This window comes from Anomaloglossus baeobatrachus, chromosome 1 (genome assembly GCF_048569485.1).
Source record: "Anomaloglossus baeobatrachus isolate aAnoBae1 chromosome 1, aAnoBae1.hap1, whole genome shotgun sequence".
Lineage (NCBI taxonomy): Eukaryota > Metazoa > Chordata > Amphibia > Anura > Aromobatidae > Anomaloglossus > Anomaloglossus baeobatrachus.
The window spans coordinates 753,200,873-753,224,494 of NC_134353.1; the positions used below are offsets into that span (position 1 = coordinate 753,200,873).

The following is a 23,622-nucleotide window of genomic DNA, read 5'->3' on the forward strand; positions in this document are numbered from 1 at the left end:
GCAACTTGAGGCTGTGCAAAAATAATGTGACTTTTGGCATTTTCACTCCACTTTTGCCCAGCTCTGCCAAAGTATCAGGAAAGGGACAGAAAGGAAGCATAGTACCACAGCCCATCGAACTCATAAGTTGTGGCATACCTTACACTAGAAATCTTACTACAGTCTCTGAATGTATTAAGATTTGCAGAAGACGCACGGCAACTATGAAAACGTGCCTGATTCATTAAGACGTCTATTAATAAATCAGGAGTGTCTGACTCCTACACGTCACATCATCTAGACCGTAGTTGTTCTGTGACTTCTGTTGAGGAATCTGAGCCTATACGTATCAGGCCCTATGTGTATTAGAATATTAAAATGAAATGCCAGCAGAAAATCATATTTTAACAAAATACACATTGCTTTCCATGGGCTTTTCTTGCACAGCTCTATAGTAAGTTGAGGTTACAAAGCATCTCCCTGACGTCCTACCTTATTCTTATTAACAGCAGAGCTGGGACACAGCAGCAGAAGGGACAAGGAGGAGCTCTGCAGTTCTTTACACACTTGCCAGAGGAAATGCCGGAATGAACCACCTGAGAACATATCCACCATTACAGACAAACATATTATTTTCATTTTTACCAATGATGCATATTTGAAATTGACGGTGAATATTTATACTAATGGAAACTATTTTAATGATGGGTGATTGGTAATACTTTTATTAGCAAATATATATTTATATATGCCCCTTTAAAATTTTGGATAATTTCTCAAAGCCATTGGCAGATTATTATTATAACAGTGCCATTAATTCCATGTCGCTTTACATCTGAAAAGGGGTATACATAATCTGGACAAGTGCAATAATCATAAACAATCCAAGGCCCACACTGGTACAGGAGGAGAGAAGACCCTGCCCACGAGGGCTCACAGTCTACAAAGGATGAGTGAGGATACAGTAGGTGAGGGCAGACATGGTCACGTGGCGCTATAGTAGACATAGGGTTACTGCAGGTGGTAGACTTGTCGGAAGAGGTGGGTCTTCAGGTTCCTTTTGACACTTTCCAAGGTGGGTATATGTTATGGGGCAGAGAGTTATGTTGGGGCAGAGAGTTCTAGAGTTCTAGAGTATGGGGGATGCACGGGAGAAATATTGTATGCGATAGTGGGAGGAGGAGATAAGAGGGGAGTAGAGAAGGAGATCTTGTGAGGATCGTCACTACTACAAGATAGTATGGAAGATCAGGTCCTTCTTATAACTGGTTAATGGTCTACTGGACTAGGGTGGAATTATCCATCTCTGAAACACATATGGTTGCTGGATAGGATGCGGCGCATTTTATCTCATGGGAGCTATACGGAAAGAATGCATTTTCCTTGTAGCACATACTGATGACTGAGATATACTTCAGGTGCACTTTTTTGTTTATTTGATAATTTAGATGTATGTGTAACTGAAGATGGTCTTTTTCCTCTGAACTGTTCTTATGGGGAAATAGACTGTTTTATATGTGTTATGTACCTTGCTGGTTAATAAAAATGAACTTGATTAAAATAAATAAGATCTTGTGAGGATCGGCGGTTACGTGCAGGTAGGTACCGAGAGACTAGGTCACAGATGTAAGGAGGAGACAGGTTTTGGATGGCTTTTTATGTCATAGTTAGGGTTTTGAACTGGAGTCGTGGGGTTTTTGCTGCTTCTTAATTAAGGAATGTACGAATCTGGGAAATATTTTTGAGTTGTAGTTGGCAGGAGGTCTTGGATATTTAACACCATTTACAGCAAGTCTGTGTTCTCAATAACAGAGGTGCTGTAGTGATGCCTCTCAGCCCCCTGTAGCACCCTTATTCATACAGGTGACACCGGCAAGAGTGTCTGAATATTTTATTATGTAAAAAGCCCTTTGGAAAAGCTTTCCTCTACCATCTACGTAGAGGGTCTTAACCCTGCTGTTCTGTTCGCATTTGCTATACACTTGTACTGTTCCCGGGTCAATATGACCCGACCTATTAATTCTTGATTTTTAGCTACTCTAATTGTTTTATTTGAATACTTTTTTCATTGAAATACTGTATGTGAACATGGTTGATCATAAACAAATGAAACATTTAAAATCAATTATTAATTATATTATATTAATTATTATTTTTTTTCATAAAAAGGTTACACAGGCTTTTTGCAATTATCTTCGATTGTTGACATTCTGCACACAAATAATAAAGAAGCTTTACATTACTATTACTAAAACATAAAATTTAACTTTTTGAAAACAAATTTTATAAATCAACAAATGGAAAATCATAAAAACTTCAACCTTTTTAGAAAGAAAAAAGAATAAACTGAACATGTTCATGCGTTTTTACACTGAACACAATAATAAGACACATGTCCTTTACGCAGATATTTTGAACATCCAGCACATGTCAGATTAGTCTTATTGTCACAGGAAGATGGACAGAAGCTACATCTCTTCCTTTTTTTGCTGGTAGCTGTGCTGGTGGAGGCCGTGGATGTGGAGTCTTTCTTGAGCATGCTGGACACTTTTTACAATGGCTGTTGCTCCATCACTTCTGGGGGTCACTTTTCTGCTCTCAATATATGGCCTCACCAGGGATTTTCCCAATTCCTCAAGAAATAATCTTTTATGCAGCTTATTCCGGTTCCAATCGGGGTCGATTTCTCTCCATAAGACAAATGCATTATATGCAGAAATGTCCAGTATGTTATAAAATAAAATCATTGGCCACCGATTGGTTTTGCGTTTATATGTTGATATTGCTTGGTCTAAAGTATCAACTGCTCCCTTTGTGGCATTATAATCCAAAATAATGTCAGGCTTTCTGTCTTCTCTATCACTTACGGCATTGTCATGGTGCATTGTGCTCATTAGAATTACCTGTTTGTTTTTTTGGAACATAAGAAACAACAATTGTATTTCCAGAAAAATAAAAAGTAGAACTGTACACCTCTCTCTTGCTAAGGATACCTTGCGGTAGTTCAGGTTTGTTTTTTCTCATAGTACCCAGCATGGTAAGTTGTTTTTTCTTCAACATCTGGCCTAGTTGATAGGATGTAAAAAAGTTGTCACATGTGACATTTTGTCCTTTTAGTCCATGAGTCAAATCTAGAACAACACGCATACCCTGATTTTTTTCAGGTCTTTCATCAGGGGTTTTTCAAGTGTACACTTGAACATTTAGAGCATATGAACTTTTGCTGTCGCAAAGTGTCCAGATCTTGATGCTATATTTTGCTGGCTTACTTGGTATATATTGTCTGAATGGGCACCTACCTCGGAATGCCACCAGTTGCTCATCAACAGTTACATTTTCACCACTGTTATACAATTTTGGTAGAATCTCTACCCATTGATTCCAAACATTTCTAATAGGGGCTAGTTTATCTTTAGCTCTTCTTTCCATTCTATCCGTTTTAGAATCAAACCGCAGTACTCTAGAAATAATCAGAGACCTGTAGAACAGTATAAAATGCTATCGGGTCATATTGACCCGAACAGTACAAGTGTAACAATCAGCGTGTAGCAAAAAGTAAACAAAAAAAAATGTAGAGCTCCACAAATGAGGAGAAGTCAAGGAACCACTAGTTTCAAATCCTCATTAAAAAAAATCTGCAGGGTCTCAAAAATCATTTCGGGTCATATTGACTCGAACAGTACAGCAGGGTTAACAGGACAGGTTGCAGCACTACAGAGACACTGAAAGACTTTGCACATTTAATTCTGGTGGTTTTCCTGTGAAAAGCCACTAAACTTTTTTAGCTTCAAGACAAATAATAAAAGTAGAGGTAAAGTTAAAAAATCCTCTGTCGTGGGGTAAAAGTGTACTATACATGAAAAATCTAGAAGATCATGTTCATCGAAACCAGAAAGCTCCCTCTGACACTCACTTGTTCCATGCACCTCTTCACCAGTGAAGCGAATATTGAAGGCATAGGTTGGGTCTCCTCCACTAGCTAGCTTAACACAGAGTTGAGAGGAAGGTATACATGCCAATTGTCGAGCTGCTTGACAGAAGTAAGAGTTTTCTGAGCCCCGAATTTCACCTGTGGGACCAATAATCATATTTCACATGTTGGAACACAAGTACGCAAGCAGAAGAAAGGTAGAAAGTGGATTTGCAAGGTCGTATTCCAAACGGCACACCCAACCAATCTGTTGATCAACAGATGTTGGCACATTTATTTAATTTTTATCAATTGTTACAGCAGAAGGAAGATATATCCCATTTAGAAGGGGTGAGCATTCATGTTATACATCCCATAATTAGCATTTAGTGGGACAGTAATTTCAGAACCTCAAACAATACTCTATTTGAAAAGCATAGGAGAAATTATAGACATATTGTGCATCCGCAAGTTTCAGTTTCTTCTTTTAAATAATGGGAGGTGTGTGATTATTTGGCTTGTAGCAGTAGTAATACGTTACTTTTAAAGGGTAGTTGTTGCACAGAACGACTACTCAATCCAAGTACAGATGCTCAGTGCATCATGACGGGGCCAAACATTAAAGGGCACCTTCCCACCTGCTTGTTTTCCCTCATTCTTCAACTTTCCCTCTTCTTTGATCCAAAGCTCTTGCATCATAGAGCTAGAGAAGGGCGGAGAAAGATGGAAAAAAAAATAAGTGGGAAGGTACACTTAAAGGCAATGTTAAGTGATTTTCTGCTACAATACTAACGTTATTTTTAAATAGGGCTTAAGGAGACCTTTCAGGGTCAGTAAGTTGTATTGCTCTACCTTATTTTATTATCTTGTAAGCTCCATAGAATTCAGTGTGATATAGTAACTAGTCAAGCATATGTAAATACACCTCTCAGTGCTGGCGTCAATGATAGTAAATCTGAACTGAATTTGCACTGCTGACCCCCACCCATACTCCCTCCCACCTCTCAGTAGTGATAGTGAATGCACTGGGGAGGTGGGTAGGGGGAGCAGTAGATATGCAACTTATATTAACATACACTTGACTAGTGTGCACCAGACACTGAATTCTACAGCGCTTACAGCAGGATAAATGTCTGTATTGGGTATAGTAATAAACCTTACTGCTCCTGAAAGGTTTCCTTATGCACGGTTTAAAGATTGCATTAGTATTCGTATTGAACTACAAAATCACCTGACAGATTTCCTTTAACTGTACTTGGTTTGAACAGTCATTGTGTGCTGACAGAGTCCTTTTAATATTTAAGACTTATTTTCTAATTGGGGCTTAACAATTACTTCAATGTGCACTAAAAACCATTTTAGCTTACGCACGAATTGTAGAAGGCTTTATACCACAAAGCTAGAGATAAGCAAATCAATTCTTAAGACTAATGGTGGTGTCACACACAGCGACAACGACGACAACGACGACGTCGCTGCTACGTCACCATTTTCTGTGACGTTGCAGCGTCGTCCCGTCACTGTCGCTGTGTGTGACATCCAGCAACGACCTGGCCCCTGCTGTGAGGTCGCCGGTCGTTGCTGAATGTCCAGCTTCATTTTTTGGTCGTCGCTCTCCCGCTGTGACGCACACATCGCTGTGTGTGACAGCGAGAGAGCGACGAAATGAAGCGAGCAGGGAGCAGGAGCCAGCGTCTGGCAGCTGTGGTAAGCTGTTACCAGGGTAAACATCGGGTAACCAAGGGAAGACCTTTCCCTGGTTACCCGATATTTACCTTCGTTACCAGCGTTCGCCCTTGCTGCCAGTGCCGGCTCCCTGCTCTCTGCACATGTAGCTCTGTCGCTATGTGTGAACCCAGCTTTAAGTCCAGCAGTCATGTTATTGATTTGTGGTTGCAAAACAGTAGGCCTTTAAAAGGGGTATTCCCATCTACAAGATCCTATCCCAATATGTAGTAGGTGTAATAATAATATGATCAAATATCTCCAATTAGAAATGTAGTATAGTTCTCCTGATATAGCCATGTCGCTTACCTCATGTTCAGGGCATTGCACCTTAGGCATCCATGGTTACAACCACGAGCAACCAACTAACTGTCACTATATCGGTGGCCGTAACCATGGATGGTACCACCTTATACTTGGACACATAGCCTGTACCTTTGATCCCTGCCACTGCAGGTTGATCAGCCTCTTGAACCCTGCCACTGCAGGTTGTTCAAATTGTTCTTTAATCTCCCCTGAAGAACTCTTCTCACTTAGAGGGAAACGCGTTGGGAGAACGCTTTTTTGTTTGGTTGTGGGGCAGACAGCTCACTTGGGCGCTGCCCTTGTCAGGGCGGAAGCATTGGCACGGGGCACGACAGGGTTTATATCTTACCATCTCCCAATGCTTTACCCTGGTCTATTCCGCTTCTGATCAACCCTGGATCGGTGTGTCCTGTTATCCCTGGAGAACATCTGGGTGAGACCACTTCAGCTTATAGCCATTTGGCAATTTTACTGCACTTTTGTAATATTGATATATTTTTATCTGGAGTATTAAAAGTTAAGTTTTAGTCCCTGCTATTACCTTGTATATATTGGACTATTGGGCAATATTTACCTGCTTGCAGGTTTCTGCTGTTATACCGTAACCATGGATACCTAGGCTGTAGAGCCTTGCACATGAGGTAAGCAACATAGCTAATGAGGAGAACTATATTACATTTGAAGCCTGGCCTGGTGCAAAACCAAAGAGGACATGACGCCAGGATGGTTAAGCAAAAGACAATCCGCCCATTCACGGGATTTCTGTCGCTTGGCCACAGATTATGGCTTGGGCTGCTGGTGAGCGTCTTGTGAATCTATTTGCACCATCTCTAATCAAATCCTCTCTGTGTTCTCCAGAGGATTGTCACTACTCATTATGCCATTGTGTTACTATAAGTTAAGTGGACTTTATTTAACAATATTTGCCCTCTTAGATGTAAAAATGAACATGTCGTCAATTTACCTCCTACAATTTCCAAGGGATCAAGGCTGATCTCCGGTGCTGCATGGTCAGCGGTCCTCTGCACAGTTGCATTTAACACCCGATTCATCACCGTTACTTTTGTATCATAGAAGATCAGTCCTATTTGCAGAATATACAAAGCTATTAACACACAATACCCCATTAAAATATTAGTGACTTACACAACAAATCCAATTGCTCACATAGTAGTAATGTAAAGAAATTCAAATGATGGAAATGTCCGCTGAAGACTGTGGTGCAGACCACAGAAAATACATGTGTAGTTTCCTCTTACAGAACGTGCATCTAATCACTATGAAAGCGAAACACCCAGGATCTTTAACTTCTGAAACAATTCTCTAAAACTAGTTTGGAGAGGCAAAATAGGAAGATCAGCTGATCTGGATTTGAGCCCATAGAGGTATGAGCCTCACTACAGTGGTTCCTCACAAACAGAGAAAATGCAAGGGACTAATAGTTTTCAATTTACAATTCACCATTAAAATATTCTCACACCTTTGGCTTGTTGTAGTAAAGCGGCAATGCTCTGCATATACATGTCTGTCTGCCGTAACTCCACAAGAGGCAGGAAAAAGGTTTCTAAAGTGGTGTTCAGTGACTGAAGAAGGGCAAACCGGAGCCGAAGACTCTCAATGGGCACATCTGAGAGCGACAAGACATTAAAAAGAAAATTTAGAGAATATGCATTTATTGTAATAAATATGACTTACAGCTAGAAAAGGGGCTTCCCTCATCTAAATCATTAAGGAAGGATATGCCATAATTATCCCTGGGATCCTCAATGGGAAACGGAGACAGCTACCACACTTCAACAAAGGAGGAAATGACCGATAGATCTAAGCATTAAATCCCTTTCCCCCCTGTTTTCCGGTACCTTGTATGGTGTACACTGTAATTGAATGGTGTATTTGAAACTACAACTTGTTCCCCAAAAAATCAGGCCCTCATATTGCTATGCTGATGAAAATAAAAGTTATGGTTCTTAGAAGAGAATGAAAAAAATATAAGTGCAAAATTTAAAGTTGACTGCAGCAGGAAGGGGTTAAAAGGTAGGATATCACTCTGTACGTAAGAAAATTAATACATAAAAATAAGAAACCACCTACTCAGTAGACAAGACACTCTGGGATCAGCAGTGTCAGACATATCCAAATACACCTCATGAGGATGCAGTCGCGCTGGAGTTATTGCAAGGTGACGGCAAAGTCGGTTGATATATTGAACCAGAGCTACATCCATTTCAAGACTCCATTTTTTACTAGATTTCTGAGCATGTCGTGTATCAATACAGGAACACCTAGTTTTATAAAAATAAAAAAAAAAGTCTCAACATGGGAATGGTATGACTGCGGAACCAAAGAATTCCAAATATAATGGAACCGGAACTAAAAATCAGGTATGCAAAAAACCAGTAGACATAATTTAAGGTTAAAAGATTGCCCCAGTTCATACCTTTCATAGTGGAGGTCATAACCACATGACAATATGGCCCTCCAGATGCTTCTTATGTCTTGCTTAGCTTTGTCAACCACAAATTTTTGGAATCCATCTAGTGTTAGGAACTTCTCTTCTGCAACTAAACAATGACACGAAGACTCATGGATTAAACGTAGAAAATTCACATAAAAACCCATAACGATGTGACATACTCTCTTGCTTCTTAGTTGGAGATTTATCAGGATCTTTTTCATCTGGCCGACTCTTATCCGGAGATTTTGGTTTCACAGTTGGCTTCTTTTCACTTAGGGCAGTTCTGTAAAAGAATAATCACATTTATATTCATTTTATGCCAAAATTGTAAGTTATATATAGAGAGGTCTCTAATGTTAAACCACTAATTTCGAAAATTGTAAATCTTAAGATTATAAATTTATAATTGCCCCTTTCAAATTTTGGATACGTTCCCAAATTCTTTGACAGAATACTGTATTCTCAATCTCAGAGGTGCTGTAGAGAGGCCCGTCAGGCTATTGTAGCACCCTTTAGCTCTTACCATTCATACAGGTGACATTGGCAAGAGGGTTTTAATATTTTATGATGTAAAAAGATTTTTGGAAAAACTTTCCTCTACCATCTGGGTAGAGGGTCTTCACAAGACAAGGTGCAACACCACAGGGACACAAAGGCTTTGCACCTTTAATTCTGGTAGTTTTCCCTGTGAAAAGTCACTCAACATTCTTTTCTTCAGAACATTTAGTAAAAGTAGAGCTAAAGTTTAAAAAAAGAGAATTTTGTTTACTTACCGTAAATTCTTTTTCTTATAGTTCCGTATTGGGAGACCCAGACATTGGGTGTATAGCTTCTGCCTCTGGAGGACACACAAAGTACTACACTAAAAAGTGTAGCTCCTCCCTCTGAGCCTATACACCCCCTGGAGAACCAGATCTAGCCAGTTTAGTGCAAAAGCTGAAGGAGAATAGCCACCCACAAGTAAAGACAGAGCAAGAACCAGAACAACTGGAGACTCTGTCCACGACAACAGCCGGTGATAACACGCGGAACAAGAAACTGCCAACAGGCAACAGGGAGGGTGCTGGGTCTCCCAATACGGAACTATAAGAAAAAGAATTTACGGTAAGTAAACAAAATTCTCTTTTTCTTTATCGTTCCTATGGGAGACCCAGACATTGGGACGTCTCAAAGCAGTTCATGGGTGGGAATAAACAGAAAAACTGAGAAGTAGGCAGAGCCTAACTTCACAAATGGGCGACAGCCGCCTGAAGGATGCGTCTGCCCAAGCTCGCATCTGCCGAAGCATGAGCATGCACTTGGTAGTGCTTTGAAAAGGTATGCAGGCAAGTCCAAGTGGCAACCTGACAGACTTGCTGAGCCGTAGCCTGGTGCCTGAAAGCCCAAGAGGCACCGACAGCTCTGGTCGAGTGTGCCTTGATCCCCGGCGGGGGAGGCACCTGAGAACACTGGTAGGCATCGGAAATGGTCGATCTAATCCAACGAGCTAAGGTAGGCTTAGAAGCAGAGAGGCCCTTACGCCGACCTGTGGTTAGCGCAAAAAGAGAGGTGCACCGCCTAAGAGCAGCGGTGCGAGACACATAGATCCGGAGCGCCCGCACCAGATCCAGAGTATGCAACGCTTTTTCAAAGCGATGAACAGGAGCCGGACAAAAGGAAGGCAGGGAAATGTCCTGGTTAAGGTGGAAAGGAGAAACCACCTTAGGGAGAAAGTCCGGAGTCGGACGGAGAACCACCTTGTCTTGATGAAAAACCAAAAAAGGTGACTCCGAAGAGAGCGCAGCCAAATCAGAGACTCTCCTGAGGGAAGTTATGGCCACTAGAAAGACCACTTTCTGTGAAAGACGAAACAAAGAAACCTCCCTAAGAGGCTCAAAGGGGGGTTTCTGCAAGGCCGTGAGGACCAAATTGAGGTCCCAGGGATCCAAGGGCCGCCGGTAAGGCAGAATCATGTGAGACGCGCCCTGCATGAAGGTGCGCACTTGAGCCAGCCGGGCGATACGCCGCTGGAACAGTACTGACAGAGCAGAGACTTGTCCCTTGAGGGAATTGAGGGATAGTCCTAGCTGCAGACCGGACTGTAGAAAGGACAGAAGGGTCGGCAAGGAAAAAGGCCAAGGAGCATGGCCGGAAGAGCGACACCAGGACAGGAAAATTCTCCAAGTCCTGTGATAGATTTTGGCCGAGGAAGACTTCCGGGCCCGAGTCGTAGTGGAGATGACTTCAGGAGGAATACCAGAAGCCGTCAAGATCCAGGACTCAAGAGCCACGCCGTCAATCTGAGAGCCGCAGAGTTCTGGCGGAAAAACGGACCTTGTGAGAGAAGGTCTGGACGGTCCGGAAGATGCCACGGTACCTCTACGGACAGATGGAGCAGGTCTGGGTACCAAGCTCGCCTGGGCCAGTCCGGAGCAATGAGGATGACCCGACGGCCCTTCATTCTGATCTTGCGCAGAACTCTGGGCAAGAGAGCTAGAGGGGGAAACACGTAGGACAGCCGAAACTGGGACCAGTCTTGAACCAGAGCGTCCGCTGCAAAGGCCTGAGGATCGTGGGAGCGAGCCACGTAAACCGGAACCTTCTTGTTGTGACGGGATGCCATTAGGTCCACTTCCGGAGTGCCCCACTTGCGGCAGATTGACTGAAACACTGCCGGATGCAGGGACCACTCGCCACTGTCCACGGTTTGACGGCTGAGATAATCTGCTTCCCAGTTTTCCACGCCTGGGATGTGGACTGCGGATATGGTGGACTTGGGGTCCTCCGTCCATTGAAGGATGCGTTGAACCTCCAACATTGCCAGGCGGCTGCGTGTCCCGCCTTGGTGATTGATGTAGGCAACCGCTGTCGCGTTGTCTGACTGGACTCGGATGTGCTTGCCCGCCAACAGGTGGTGAAAGGCTAGGAGAGCTAGAAGCACAGCTCTGGTTTCCAGCACATTGATCGAGAGGGCTGACTCGGACGGAGTCCAAGTGCCCTGCGCTCGGTGGTGGAGACATACCGCTCCCCAGCCGGATAGACTGGCATCCGTGGTGAGAATCACCCAGGACGGGGCCAGGAAGGAGTGCCCTTGGGACAGGGAGAGGGGCCGAAGGGCATAGATTCCCTGGTGAGGGAATGCATCTCCTCTAGAGAAGCAGAGATGGCTTTGAGAGCCCATACTGCTGCAAAAGATGGGGAGAACGAGGCCTCTGCCGCCTCATATACAGATTTGGCCAGAAGGTCAACCTGGCAGTCAGTGGAATCCTTAAGAGAGGTGCCATCAGCTGAGAGCCTAGACACCGGGGGGTCTACCTTTGGTGAATGAGCCCACTCCTTGACCACCTCAGGTGGAAAGGGAAAACGGTCATCAGAACCACGCTTTGGGAAGCGTTTGTCAGGACAGGCCCTAGGCTTGGTCACAGTGGCCTGAAAACTGGAGTGGTTAAAGAACACACCCCTTGTCCTCTTAGGCAAGGTAAACTGGTGCTTTTCTGCCAGAGAGGGTTGCTCCTCTGATACTGGCGGATTGAGGTCCAGTACAGAATTAATGGACGCAATCAAATCACTAACATCTGAGTCACTTTCGGACAGATCAATGGGGCACATGGAGGTAGCCTCCGAACCCCCAGTAAAGGCATCCTCCTCGTCCGGCGAGTCAGCTTCTGAAACAGAGCCGCGGGACGAGGAAGGAGAGGGAGCCCTGCGTCTCCTTTTAGGAGGACGGGGTCTGGGACCAGATGATGAATCCTCTGTGAGCTCCGCTGAGAGAGCCCTAGCAGCAGAGGCACCCTGTGAAGGGGGCTGATGCATGTTCAGCAAAGTCCGGGACAGCTGTCCCATGGAGTCGGCAAAAGACTGGGAGATTGACCTAGAGAAGGATTCTACCCAAGCCGGGGGTTCAGCCACAGGAGCCGGAGCAGCCGGAGAGACCACTGTGGGTGCGATTCCAGGCTGAGGCATTGTCAGGTTAGAGCAGGCATCACAATGTGGATATGTGCTCGGTTCAGGCAGCACAAGCTTACATGCAGTGCATACTGAATATAGCTTTGGAGCCTTGCTCCTCGGGTGAGACATGCTGCTGAAGTGGGGGCTCTGCCAGAGTGACCCCCAGAGAGTATATACAGAGGCCCACAACCAGAGGTTGTGGCTTACCAGACCGCTGGAGCGGTGTTGTGTGCCCTCCAGATCCCGAAGCCCGGACCCCAAGCACCTCAGCAGGGATGCTGCAGCCAGTGCTGATTGCAGAAAAAACGCTGATAAAATGGCGCCGGAGCGAGGAGAGGGGGCGGGGCCAACCCTGAGAGCGGTATCTGGAGGGCCAAAGAGACTTACAGGGGAGGAGACATGTACTCAGTGAGGAGTGTCCCTGCCCTGTGCAGAACGGCCGCTGGGCGGAGCCACACTGTCCCTCTGCATGAATGACATGCGAGGGCAGTGAAACCGAAAGTAGGCCTCCGGCAAAGCCGGGGCCTAAATTTGAGCGGTGCGGCCGGCGCGCAGGCACCCTCGGCGCGGTTCTCAGGCGACAGCCAGAGAACCGGCCGGAAATGTCAGAAAACTCACTCAGCACACTCTCCCCACATAATAAAGTACAGGGACCCCCAGAAAATAAACGTCTCAGGTACTTAGCTTGCTGAGACGCAGGGCCATGTCCCTGGGGATGAGTGCTCTGTCCAGCAGGATCCTGAAGGGCTGCGGATGGAGACCGGTCTCCTGCAAAGCATGGAGAACCGTGCTGGCTCCCACTTCAAGCCAGAGCCCGAGGGATGGTGAAGGAGCGCGGCATGTAAGGCTCCAGCCTTGGAATCAACCTTAACAGCACCGCCGACACAGTGGGGTGAGAAGGGACATGCCGGGGGTCCAGACTTGGACCCGCTTTTCTTCAAAATCTTTCCAAAAATGAAAAATCAGATGACAATGCATGTGTGGATGTATGCCTCCTGAACACAAAGCAATGAACTGGCTAGATCTGGTTCTCCAGGGGGTGTATAGGCTCAGAGGGAGGAGCTACACTTTTTAGTGTAGTACTTTGTGTGTCCTCCGGAGGCAGAAGCTATACACCGAATGTCTGGGTCTCCCATAGGAACGATAAAGAAATTCTCTATAGTGGGGTAAAAATGTATTGTACATGAATAATCTGTGAATCCAGAGTGAATCATTAGGATATCAAATTTAGTAGCTAACCAACACTTCATTTTCATAAAAAAAAAAAAATGAAATCCAATGTTATACTGTAGTATATAACATTTTATTAGATAATTTGGCAGTCTTATGTCACGCTTAAAGCGGTACTTTGGGGTGATAAAAAAGAATATTTTAATAGCCATGCCTTCGCAAACTATAAAGATGAGATCCATATTGTTTTTTCCCATCCTCACAGTATCTGAAATTTAGTGTGGTGCTGGAGCTGCTCCCTGGTGCTCCCCCTCCCTTCTGGGATGTTACATCACACATCAGGGAACATGGTGGGGTCATGGGGGACCTAGGACTGCAGGGAAGCAGATATTGCCTAGCAGGTTTGCTGATATGTGTTGTAATGTCCCTGAAGAAAAAGGGAGCGCCAAGGAGTAGCTCCAGAATTGCTTATGCCTAAGTTGATTTTTCATTTTAAATTCTGCACCTTCAGATGTTCTGAGCATATCTGTTGATTCACAAGTGGTTTTGAAATAAAAGGAAATGCATTTAAAATATAAGTGTGCGGTGAATTTCCTTACTAGATGACCTAAGCGCCAGAGACCTCTTCCCACCTCACATCTTCTACTGAGTGCACACCAATTCTACACATTTACCACTAGAACACAGACACCAAGCAAAAAGTGATATACTCATCCTGCAGACGCTGAACTTCTTATCATGCACAGAAGGAGTAGGAAGTGTGAAAATGCAGACAGACAGCTTAACAGTTCCATAGTTGAGGAGAAGTAGAAGCAAAGTGTGATCAAGTAGTCCTGAAATGATGGCACAGCAGCAATCAGTGCTCACACGACAAAGAAGGGAATTTTGTTACTTACCGTAAATTCCTTTTCTTCTAGCTCCTATTGGGAGACCCAGACGATTGGGTGTATAGCTACTGCCTCCGGAGGCCACACAAAGCATTACACTAAAAAGTGTAAGGCCCCTCCCCTTCTGGCTATACACCCCCCGTGGGAACACGGGATGCTCAGTTTTAGTGCTAAAGCAAGAAGGAGGAAAGCCAATAACTGGTTTAAACAAATTCACTCCGAGTAACATCGGAGAACTGAAAACCGTTCAACATGAACAACATGTGTACCCGAAAAAACCAAAAATCCCGAAGGACAACAGGGCGGGTGCTGGGTCTCCCAATAGGAGCTAGAAGAAAAGGAATTTACGGTAAGTAACAAAATTCCCTTCTTCTTCGGCGCTCCATTGGGAGACCCAGACGATTGGGACGTCCAAAAGCAGTCCCTGGGTGGGTAAAGAAATACCTCATGTTAGAGCTGCAAAGACGGCCCTCCCCTACGGGGAGGCAACTGCCGCCTGCAGGACTCTTCTACCTAGGCTGGCGTCCGCCGAAGCATAGGTATGCACCTGATAATGTTTGGTGAAAGTGTGCAGACTCGACCAGGTAGCTGCCTGGCACACCTGTTGAGCCGTAGCCTGGTGTCGTAATGCCCAGGACGCACCCACAGCTCTGGTTGAGTGGGCCTTTAGCCCTGAAGGAACCGGAAGCCCAGCAGAACGGTAGGCTTCCAGAATCGGTTCTTTGATCCATCGAGCCAGGGTGGCTTTGGAAGCCTGCGACCCTTTGCGCTTACCAGCGACAAGGACAAAGAGTGCATCGGCGCGGCGCAGGGGCGCCGTGCGGGAAATGTAGATTCTGAGTGCTCTCACCAGATCTAACAAATGTAAATCCTTCTCATACCGATGAACTGCATGAGGACAAAAGGAAGGCAAGGAGATATCCTGATTAAGATGAAAAGAGGATACCACCTTAGGGAGAAACTCCTGAATGGGGCGCAGCACTACCTTGTCCTGGTGGAAAACCAGGAAAGGAGCCTTGGATGACAGTGCTGCTAGCTCAGACACTCTCCGAAGAGATGTGATCGCTACCAGAAAAGCCACTTTCTGTGATAGTCGAGAAAGTGAAAAATCTCTCAGAGGCTCGAAGGGCGGCTTCTGGAGGGCAACTAGTACCCTGTTCAGATCCCATGGATCTAACGGCCGCTTGTACGGGTACGATATGACAAACCCCCTGCAGGAACGTGCGCACCTTAGAAAGTCGTGCTAGACGCTTCTGAAAAAAGACGGATAGCGCCGAGACTTGCCCTTTAAGGGAGCCGAGCGACAAACCTTTTTCTAACCCAGATTGCAGGAAAGAAAGAAAAGTAGGCAATGCAAATGGCCAGGGGGACACTCCCTGAGCAGAGCACCAGGATAAGAATATCTTCCACGTTCTGTGGTAGATCTTAGCAGACGTGGGCTTCCTAGCCTGTCTCATGGTGGCAACGACCCCTTGGGATAATCCTGAAGACGCTAGGATCCAGGACTCAATGGCCACACAGTCAGGTTCAGGGCCGCAGAATTCCGATGGAAAAACGTCCCTTGGGACAGTAAGTCTGGTCGGTCTGGTAGTGCCCACGGTTGGCCGACCGTGAGATGCCACAGATCCGGGTACCACGACCTCCTCGGCCAGTCTGGGGCGACGAGTATGACGCGGCTGCAATCGGATCTGATCTTGCGTAGCACTCTGGGCAAGAGTGCCAGAGGTGGAAACACGTAAGGGAGCCGGAACTGCGACCAATCTTGCACCAAGGCGTCTACCGCCAGAGCTCTTTGATCGCGAGACCGCGCCATGAAAGTCGGGACCTTGTTGTTGTGCCGAGACGCCATTAAGTCGACGTCCGGCACCCCCCAGCGGCGACAGATTTCCTGAAACACGTCCGGGTGAAGGGACCACTCCCCTGCGTCCATACCCTGGCGACTGAGGAAGTCTGCTTCCCAGTTTTCCACGCCCGGGATGTGAACCGCGGATATGGTGGATGCTCTGTCCTCCACCCACATCAGAATCCGCCGGACTTCCTGGAAGGCTTGCCGGCTGCGTGTCCCTCCTTGGTGGTTGATGTATGCCACCGCTGTGGAGTTGTCCGACTGAATTCGGATCTGCTTTCCTTCCAGCCACTGCTGGAAGGCTAGTAGGGCCAGATACACTGCCCTGATTTCCAGAACATTGATCTGAAGGGTGGACTCCTGCTGAGTCCACGTCCCCTGAGCCCTGTGGTGGAGAAAAACTGCTCCCCACCCTGACAGACTCGCGTCTGTCGTGACCACTGCCCAGGATGGGGGAAGGAAGGATCTTCCCTGCGATAAAGAGGTGGGAAGAAGCCACCACTGCAAAGAGTCCTTGGTCGTCTGGGAAAGGGAGACTTCCCTGTCCAGGGATGTTGACTTCCCGTCCCATTGGCGGAGAATGTCCCACTGAAGTGGGCGCAGGTGAAACTGCGCAAACGGGACTGCCTCCATTGCTGCCACCATCTTCCCTAGGAAGTGCATGAGGCGCCTTAAGGGGTGCGACTGACCTTGAAGGAGAGACTGCACCCCTGTCTGTAGTGACCGCTGCTTGTCCAGCGGAAGCTTCACTATCGCTGAGAGAGTATGAAACTCCATGCCAAGATACGTTAGTGATTGGGTCGGTGACAGATTGGACTTTGAAAAGTTGATGATCCACCCGAAAGCCTGGAGAGTCTCCAGCGCAACATTCAGGCTGAGTTGGCATGCCTCTTGAGAGGGTGCTTTGACAAGTAGATCGTCCAAGTAAGGGATCACCGAGTGTCCCTGAGAGTGCAAGATCGCTACCACTGCCGCCATGACCTTGGTGAAAACCCGTGGGGCTGTCGCCAGACCAAATGGCAGAGCTACGAATTGAAGATGGTCGTCTCCTATCACGAAACGCAGAAAGCGTTGGTGCTCTGTAGCAATCGGCACGTGGAGATAAGCATCTTTGATGTCTATTGATGCCAGGAAATCTCCTTGAGACATTGAGGCAATGACGGAGCGGAGGGATTCCATCCGGAACCGCTTGGCGTTCACATGCTTGTTGAGCAGTTTTAGGTCCAGAACAGGACGGAATGAGCCGTCCTTTTTTGGCACCACAAAGAGATTGGAGTAAAAACCTTGTCCTTGTTCCTGAAGAGGAACAGGGATCACCACTCCTTCTGCTCTTAGAGAGCCCACCGCCTGCAGAAGGGCATCTGCTCGGTCGGGATGTGGGGAAGTTCTGAAGAACCGAGGCCGAGGACGAGAACTGAACTCTATCCTGTACCCGTGAGACAAAATGTCTGTTACCCACCGGTCCTTGACCTGTGGCAGCCAAATGTCGCAAAAGCGGGAGAGCCTGCCACCGACCGAGGATGCGGAGAGAGGAGGCCGAAAGTCATGAGGCAGCCGGCTTGGAAGCGGTTCCTCCGGTTGCTTTCTTGGGGCGTGAGTGAGCCCGCCAGGAATCCGAGCTCCTTTGCTCCTTCTGAGTCCCTTTGGACGAGGAGAATTGGGGCTTGCCCGAGCCTCGAAAGGACCGAAACCTCGACTGCCACTTCCTCTGTTGAGGTTTGCTTGATCTGGGCTGGGGTAAGGAGGAGTCCTTACCCTTGGACTGTTTAATGATTTCAGCCAGTTGCTCACCAAACAGTCTGTCTCCAGATAGTGGCAAGCTGGTTAAACATTTCTTGGAAGCAGAATCTGCTTTCCATTCCTTTAACCACAAGGCTCTGCGCAAAACCACAGAGTTGGCGGACGCCATTGAGGTACGGCTCGTAGAGTCCAGTACCGCATTGATAGCGTAGGTCGCAAACGCAGACATTTGCGTAGTTAAGGACGCCACTTGCGGGACTGCTGGACGTATGATAGAGTCCACCTGCGCCAGACCAGCTGAAATAGCTTGGAGTGCCCACACGGCCGCGAATGCTGGAGCAAACGACGCGCCGATAGCTTCGTAGACAGATTTTAACCAAAGGTCCATCTGTCTGTCATTGGCATCTTTAAGTGAAGCCCCGTCTTCCACTGCAACTATGGATCTAGCCGCAAGCCTGGAGATTGGGGGGTCCACCTTTGGACACTGGGTCCAGCGTTTGACCACGTCAGGGGGAAAGGGATAACGTGTATCCTTAAGACGTTTGGAGAAACGCTTGTCTGGATAAGCATGGTGTTTCTGGACTGCTTCTCTGAAGTCAGCGTGGTCCAGAAAAGTACTCAGTTTACGCTTGGGATACCTGAAATGGAATTTCTCCTGCTGAGCAGCTGCCTCCTCTGCTGAAGGGGCTGGGGGAGAAATGTCCAATAGTCTATTGATGGCCGCTATAAGGTCATTTACCATGGCGTCACCGTCAGGGGTATCTAGATTGAGAGCGGTTTCAGGATTAGACTCCTGCTCACCCTCGTCTGTGTCCTCAAACAGAGATTCTTCTCTCTGAGACCCTGACCAGCGTGATGACGTGGAGGGTCTTTCCCAGCGAGCTCGCTTAGGCTGCCTGGGACTGTCTTCTGAGTCCGAGTCCTCAGCCTGAGAAGCCCGGGACCCCCTTGAAGCACGGATTAGCTCCAACTGAGGGGGACCGGGGAACATTGACACAGCAGCGTCCATGGTCTGAGTGACTGGCCTGGCCTGCAAGGTCTCCAGGATTTTTGTCATAGTCACAGACATCTTGTCAGCAAAAACTGCAAACTCTGTTCCCGTCACCGGGGCAGGGTTCACAGGCGTCTCTGCCTGGTCCACTACCACCATAGACTCCGGCTGACGAAGTGGCACAGGGATCGAACATTGCACACAATGGGGATCATTGGAACCTGCCGGTAGATCAGCCCCACATGCGGCACAAGCAGCGTATACAGCCTGTGTCTTGGCACCCTTGCGTTTTGCAGGTGACATGTTGTTGTCTCCTCAGAGCAATATAGGGTCTACAGCCAAGAAGCGACCTTACAGTGCAAATATATATGAATATATGGTACAGAGAAAAGAGTACACCAATATCACACTGTGGCACTAGAGGGGCCAGCACTAATGTGCTGCTTACCGCCCGCTTAACGCGGGTGTGTGGTCGCCAGAAATCCCTTGTCTGAGTCTCCCAGGGCTATGTCCGTTCTCCAGCCAGACTGCATGCAGGAATGGCTGCCGGCGTCCTGTGGAGAGGGGCGGGCCCTGGGCGTGTGCAGACAAAGTGCGGGAAACCTGCGTCCCCACTGTGCCAAGTGAGAGGGCTGGAGTATGTAAATAAGACTCCAGCCCTCGGCGCCGACTATCGTACAGCGTCTCTCCCCTTCCCTGAGTGACAGGGTGGGGGCGGGAACGAAGCGGAGCTAGGCCGCAAAAGCCGGGGACTAAATTTATAAGCGCCGCCGTCGTAAAAGCACGGTCGGCGCTAAGTCCCCGGCGCACCACAAGTCTCAGCCGCGCCGCCGCTCCAGGGGCGGTCGGCGCGGCAGTCCCGAACACATAAAGTCCCTCAGCAAAGTTGCAGAGACTGTAGCCCTAGCGCTCAGCGCTACTGTCCCCGGCGCACTAGCACACCCAGCAAGTCTGGAGTGTGCGCGGCCTTTCCATACGGGGACACAGAGTACCTGTTAATGTTGCAGGGCCTTGTCCCTGAACGGTACCCAGCTCCGTATCCAGCAGGTTCTATGGGTCTGTGGATGGAGCCCGGCCTCAGGGCTTGGGGGCCGGTAAGATCCCACTTCCTCAGAGCCCCTCAGGGGGATGGGGAAGGAAAGCAGCATGTGGGCTCCAGCCTCCGTACCCGCAATGGGTACCTCAACCTTGACAAACCACAAGTGGGGTGAGAAGGGAGCATGCTGGGGGCCCTATATGGGCCCTCTTTTCTTCCATCCGATATAGTCAGCAGCTACTGCTGACTAAACAGTGGAGCTATGCGTGGATGTCTGACCTCCTTCGCACAAAGCTTGAAAACTGAGCATCCCGTGTTCCCACGGGGGGTGTATAGCCAGAAGGGGAGGGGCCTTACACTTTTTAGTGTAATGCTTTGTGTGGCCTCCGGAGGCAGTAGCTATACACCCAATCGTCTGGGTCTCCCAATGGAGCGCCGAAGAAAAAATGAGAGGAGGGTGCAACCTAGTAGACCTCGCTGCTGTAGCCAGGCTAAATGGTCACACAGGCAACTATAAGAAGCCAAGCATTAAATTATAGGAAAGGAGACTGGACTAGGAGAGTAACCAAAAATGTTAGGAATAGTTGATGTAAAGGTCAGATATTAGACATTAGATGAGCCATAATAGTGGAAGCTAGGTAAAAACAGGCTCAAAACATCCATGAGGGAATACATTGGATTTTCAGCATAAACCTGAACTAACACTGCTAGCTACCAAGAGAAGGAAGAAATACCTAATTATGATTATTCTCCCTGCTTCCTCCTCCTCTTCAGCTCCCTAGACAGCTGGGCCAGCCATCCCTTCAGCAACTGTTACTTGGTTGTGAGAGCACACAGGAATGAGGATTAATGAGGGTTGGTAGGTGACCTCACCTCTGGAGGATAACCCGCTTGGTTCCTGTTTTTGTTATTGGCAGAGGGATGAAGACAGTGTTTTTTTTCTTTAACAGATTGAAAACAAACAAAACTAAAAAAAGCTGATCCAACTTGCAAAGTTAGGTACGTAGGTGTGCCTCTACAGACACAAAGCCATAACAGATTAGCTCAGTGTCTCCAGGTGAGGTGTAGAATGGCAGAAGGAGCTAACAATCTTACTACTTAGTGTCCATTTCCTACTGCCATCAGCTATACAAAGGTCATCATCATCTAGTGACAGGGACAAGTAGTACATTTTTTTTCTCTCTGATATGTGCCGGACTTTCCACTTAAGCCTCGATCAGGTAAGAACCTTTAGAAAATACTCACCTCACACTATTTAGGACAGCTTTGTCTTTAGCAGAAGGCTTTCCCACTGGCCTCTTTGTGCTTACAACTTTTACTGGGTGCTGCTCCTTTCCAGTTTTACTATATTTGCTTTTGTCAAACTTTGGTTTAGGAACTCCATATTTCCGTAGAATCTAACAGAAAAATTAAAAGCAGTTACCATGAGAAGTACAATACTTTTGCAAAGAATTTGGATTAAGATGTTGGAAATTTAGAGCCAAAAGTACCACCGTATTTTCAGAACAATAAAACAGTTAAGTTTTAGAAAAGGAGAATAGGAAAAAGAAAAGAATCTGAAGCAAAAATGTGGTCATTATGCACTGTTAGGGGGGGGGGGGGGAGGAGATCTGCTACCGACACTCTTATGGGGGTAATGTCCCTTTCAAGGTATAAACTGCATGTTCCCCATCCTGGTATATATGTCCCCCATCCTGATATATGTAATCCACATACTGGTACAAATGTCCCCTATCTTGGTATATATGATCCTCATACTGGTATGTATGTTGCTCATCATGGGCCCATCCTGGTATATATTTCCCCCGTGATGGGCCCTTCTTGGTACAGTATATATACCTCCTGTTATGCCGCACACGTTAAAAAAGAAAACAAAACGATTATATGCACCTTCCCTCCTCTACCCTGCTGCGCGACATCCTCTTTGGATGCCAGGAACTCACTTCTGCGTATAAGCGGCGCAGCGCATGAAGTCACTACCATGCACCCACAGACATCAGCTACTGGCTAATCCAAAATTAATATTCCCTACTCCCCACACCTGGGACTACGGGCAGCGAATATTATCTTCTTTAAACAGCAGGCACGCATGTTAACCCTAGCCAATGCTGCCACCACCCATCCTCCATCTGCAAGCCAGGTAAATCCAGACTATAAGATGAACACCCCCGCTTTCCCCAAAAAGTTTTGGGGAAAAAATGCGTCTTATAGTCTGAAAAACAAGGTAATTTAGTTGGATCCCATAGTACAAAGTTTTTCTGAACTTTTGTTTTGTTCATCCACAAAATCCATTATCCTCTGGAAATATTTTGTGGGGTAATTTAAAAAAAAACCAAAACAACAAATGGATTTTTGTGTACTCACCGTAAAATCGTTTTCTCTTAGCCATCATTGGGGGACACAGGACCATGGATGTTATGCTGCTTATCCATAGGAGGACACTAAGTAGATGCAAAAGACATTAGCTCCTCCTCTGCAGCATACACCCCCTGGCCGAGCCAGGCAACCTCAGTTTTAGTGCACAAGCAGTAGGAGAAAAAGTAGTAAGAACGTATCTCAAAGGAGGAACATGAGTAAAAGAATCATAACAAAATAAGGTACTGAGAGAACCAAGGCCCAACAGGGCAAAAGGGAGGGTGCTATGTCCCCCAATGATGGCTAAGAGAAAACAATTTTACGGTGAGTACTCAAAAATCTGTTTTTCTCCGACGCCTCATTGGGGGACACAGGACCATGGGACGTCCTAAAGCAGTCCATGGGTGGGCAAAATAAAAGAACGACAACACAACCCAAGGACCAGGAACCAGTCCCAGCCAGCCCGGAGCGCCTACTGAGAGAGGTGCTCTACTGCAGTTTGCAGAATTTTCCTACCCAGGTTTGCCTCAGCTGAAGCCTGGGTATGGACTCTGTAATGCTTTGAAAAAGTATGTAGGCTAGACCAGGTCGCAGCCTTACACACCTGTACCACTGAAGCCTAATGGCCCAAGAAGCGCCAACTGCTCGCGTGGAATGAGCCTGCAGCCCACTAGGAATGGGCTTGTGTTGCAAGCGGTAGACCTCCTGGATTGCAAAGCGAATCCAGCGAGCCAGAGTTGCCTTTGAAGCTGCCTGTCCCTTCCTAGGCCCCTCAGGAATGACGAACAAAGAGTCGGTTTTCCTAAAGGGGGCTGTCCTAGATACGAAATATCTGAGGGCCCTCACGAGGTCTAACGAATGCAGAGACCTTTCCACCCTATGAACTGAGTGTGGACAAAAGGAAGGCAGAACAATGTCCTCGTTCAAATGAAACGGGGAAGGAACCTTCGGAAGAAAATCCGGAAGGGGGCGTAGAACCACCTTGTCCTGGTGAAAGATCAGAAAAGGCTCGCGGCAGGAGAGTGCTGCCAGTTCCGAAACCCGTCTGATGGACGTAATCGTCACCAGGAATGTTACCTTCCAGGACAGAAGAGCAAGAGAGGATTCCTTAAGGAGGTTCAAAGGGGGACCTCTGGAGATCGTCCAGAACGCGATTGAGGTCCCATGGGTCCAGCGGCCGTTTGTACGGGGGAAGATGGGAAACGCCCTGGAGGAAAGTCTTGACTTGCAGTTTGCAAGCTAGGCGGCATTGATAGAGGATTGAGAGCGCTGAGACCTGCCCCTTAAGGGAGCTG

At 47.1% G+C, this 23,622-nt stretch overlaps 1 protein-coding gene across 2 annotated transcripts in view; it reads right to left on the minus strand.

Moving 5' to 3' along the window:
* The window catches only part of HECTD4 (HECT domain E3 ubiquitin protein ligase 4), a 366,009-nt gene that overhangs the window by 19,356 nt on the left and 323,031 nt on the right, over window positions 1-23,622 (minus strand). For both annotated transcript variants that reach the window (XM_075323933.1, XM_075323925.1), the window contains exons 64-71: window positions 21,218-21,369; window positions 8,555-8,658; window positions 8,358-8,481; window positions 8,012-8,202; window positions 7,401-7,547; window positions 6,885-7,004; window positions 3,893-4,048; window positions 472-575 (exon numbers count right to left, since the gene is read on the minus strand). In XM_075323933.1, the coding sequence (XP_075180048.1) occupies window positions 472-575; window positions 3,893-4,048; window positions 6,885-7,004; window positions 7,401-7,547; window positions 8,012-8,202; window positions 8,358-8,481; window positions 8,555-8,658; window positions 21,218-21,369 (1,098 nt within the window). The remainder of the gene's footprint in view (window positions 1-471; window positions 576-3,892; window positions 4,049-6,884; window positions 7,005-7,400; window positions 7,548-8,011; window positions 8,203-8,357; window positions 8,482-8,554; window positions 8,659-21,217; window positions 21,370-23,622) is intronic.